Genomic DNA, 2,761 nt, shown 5'->3' on the forward strand with positions numbered 1-2,761 from the left:
AAGTTCCTTGTCATACTCAGGCTTTTAATCAGTTGACATTGGAGAGTTCGCATCCCAGTGCTGAAAGGCTCCCGGGGTTGGGGTGTGAGTCGGGAGAGGGGTCAGAGCTGTCCTGCACCCTGCCCCCCCACAGGTCTGTCTGGTCTGGGAATCTGGCTGGAGAGCCAATCTTGAGAGTCTGCACAGAGTTCCCTTGGGGTGGTCAGCACCACGGACAGCGGCCCCGGGGACGGCCGGGTGTGAGGAGCCCCGGCGGGTGCTGGGTTTCGGCTGCAGGCGAGGGAACTGCGGGAGGAAGACGCTGCTGGTGGCGGTGGGCGTCGGCTGGGTCTCTTCTCTGAGTCACCGTGCGCCCCACGCTGGCGCGGGCCTTGGAACGCTGGGGTTCTCCCTGATGCTTCCAGCAGTGGCTGGGTGGGGAGGGAAGGGGAAAGAGCCATGTTCAAGGCCCCAGATTTTTGCGAAGGAAGAAGCTGTCCCCCGCATGCTCCCGCCCTGGCCCGGCCCATTTCTATACAAGGCCTGCTTCCCCACCTCCACCCCCAGTGAGTATTCCTCACAGGCGCAGAGCATTCCCAGGTCCTGAGCTCAGAGGGCCGGAATGTGGCTGATAAATCAGAGATAACCCCCACACAGGGGGGAAGGGCTGGCCGGACACTCAACGCCAGGATAAAAGGCCACGGTTGCTGGAGGGGCCAGGAGAGCCTCAGTGGGCCTGGAGGAGGTGGCCGTGAACTTGGTCGGAAGCAGCAGCAGCCCCAGCCCACCACCCAAGCGACATGGACCCCCAGATGGTGCTGTCCCGGGGAAGTCTGCTTGTGCTTTTCCTGAGCCTGTTTCTGCCAGGAGGTCGCCCCCACCCGCTGGGCAGCCCTGGCCAGGCTTCGGAGGAGCTCGCCGGGATACAGGTGAGGCTGAGGCTGGAGGCTGGGCTGTCGGAAGGGCTCGGCAGCAGCACTTAATGGGCTCCCACCTGTCATCCCAAGGGTCTGCCCTTCATTGGGGAATGAGTGACAGGTGAGGTGCATGGTCCTGAGCTCAGGCTCCCCACCTACAGGAGCTGCTGGGTCACCTGCAGGACGAGGGGTCAGAGCCACCAGCAAAGCAGACGGCCCTGGAGCCGCTCCAGCAGGACCAAGGCCCCACAGCAGCCTCGGAGACTTCGAAGGCTGCCCCCAAGGGTGTCCCTGGGCCCAGAGACAATGTCCTCCAGGCTCTGCGGGGACTTCGCATGGCCAAGATAATGCGAGACTCGGGTTGCTTCGGACGGAAGTTGGACCGGATCGGCTCCTACAGCCGCCTGGGCTGCAATGGTGAGCCCCCACCTCACCACCCCGCTGGCCAGCTGCACTCTCACCCACATCCCTGTGCAGGCCACCTTTAGCGGCACTGTGGGTTTGTTGTCTAGGACACCCGGACATCTCCTCTGACAGTCTCCAGGGCCAAGGGGTGCCTTTCTGGAAATGTGAAATGGGGACATCATTCATTAGGTGCTCAATGAATCCCCACCCTCCTCCTGGACACTCCCTGCCTCTGATCCAACGGGAGCGGACTCTCCAGAGGGTGGAGTTTGTTCACTGCCCAGCAGCCCCTCCTGGGAGCAGGCAGGGTCCTAAGCCAGGAGCCCCCGGGCTTCTCGGAATTGCATGGAGCCTTGAAGGCAGAGGACAGGATCGCCAGGGTCACCCCACTTTCCAGAGGAGGAAACTGAGACCCAGAGAGGAGGATTGTTCCAAAGCCTCAAACATCAAGATCAGTGGAGGGACCGGAGGGTGGGGGTGGCGCACAGCGGGGGAAGCTCAGCTCCTGCCTCCATTTCCCCTCAAGGTCATGGTCACCCTGTCTTCTCCCCACAGTGCTGAGGCGGCATTAGGAGGAAGTCCTGCTGCGGACATCAGCTTCCGATTCCACAGGGGGCTCGTTCCCCAGCCCCACGGCTCCCTTTGAAGTGACTGCTATTTATTCTACTTATTTATTTATTTATTTATTTAGCTGTTTTCTATAAGATGTTTCTTACCTCTGAGCACAAATTTCCTCAGTGAAATAAAGTCAACATTGTACCTCTTTTGAAATAGATTTGTCTCCATGTGTCCACAGCAATCCCTTGTTTGGGGAAAAAAAAATCACAACACCCTGCGTTTTCTGCAGGTCCCAGAGGGGTCCTAATGGTGGGTTGGAGGCGCAGCCTGAGGGCTGGTCCAGTGGGCGGTGGGGCTTGCTTTCCCTCCAGGGTTGTTAATGCTCTGAAATGTCTGTGCACACGTCATCCATGCAAGACACTTTGCAGAAGCTGCTTTTCAGAGTGGATACTCCCTTCCTGGGAGCCGGGTGACCGCAGGGCGTGAGTCACTGCCTTTGTCTCCCTGCTTCTGTGCCTGGAATTCCACCAACCAGTAAAGCTGTCTCCCTGATGATGGCTCCTTCCAGAAGCTCTAACCAAAGTGTCAGGGACTGGTGGCAGAGTGTGTGTGTGTGGGGGGGGCAGGCTGCTCACTTGCACCCAGTGGGGTGAGGCTCCATCCTGCCCCAGACCTCAGCTTCCTGATGTCACCCAGGAAAGGAGCCTTCAAAAACCCTAACCAGTTGGGCACCACAGAGCCCGCCTGTCATCCCGGAGACTCAGGAGGCGGGGATCTCAAGTTTGAGGCCAGCCTTGGCAACAAAGCCACACTGTCTCAAAAGAAAACATAAAAAGGGGCTGGGGATGTGGCTCTGTGGTAAAGCACCCTTGGGTTCAATCCCCAGTACAAACAAATAAACA

General features: G+C 59.0%; 1 protein-coding gene across 1 annotated transcript; it reads left to right on the forward strand.

Moving 5' to 3' along the window:
• Positions 1 to 779: 779 nt before the first annotated feature.
• NPPB (natriuretic peptide B) lies at positions 780 to 1,873 on the forward strand (the record flags this gene model as incomplete). The annotated part of the gene is made up of 3 exons (XM_081305651.1): positions 780 to 908; positions 1,058 to 1,313; positions 1,857 to 1,873. The coding sequence occupies 3 exons, from the start codon at positions 780 to 782 to the stop codon at positions 1,871 to 1,873; spliced, it is 402 nt and encodes a 133-aa protein (XP_081161777.1).
• Positions 1,874 to 2,761: the final 888 nt, after the last annotated feature.

This window comes from Spermophilus citellus (assembly GCF_964194105.1).
Source record: "Spermophilus citellus genome assembly, chromosome: 9".
Classification (NCBI taxonomy): Eukaryota; Metazoa; Chordata; class Mammalia; order Rodentia; family Sciuridae; genus Spermophilus; species Spermophilus citellus.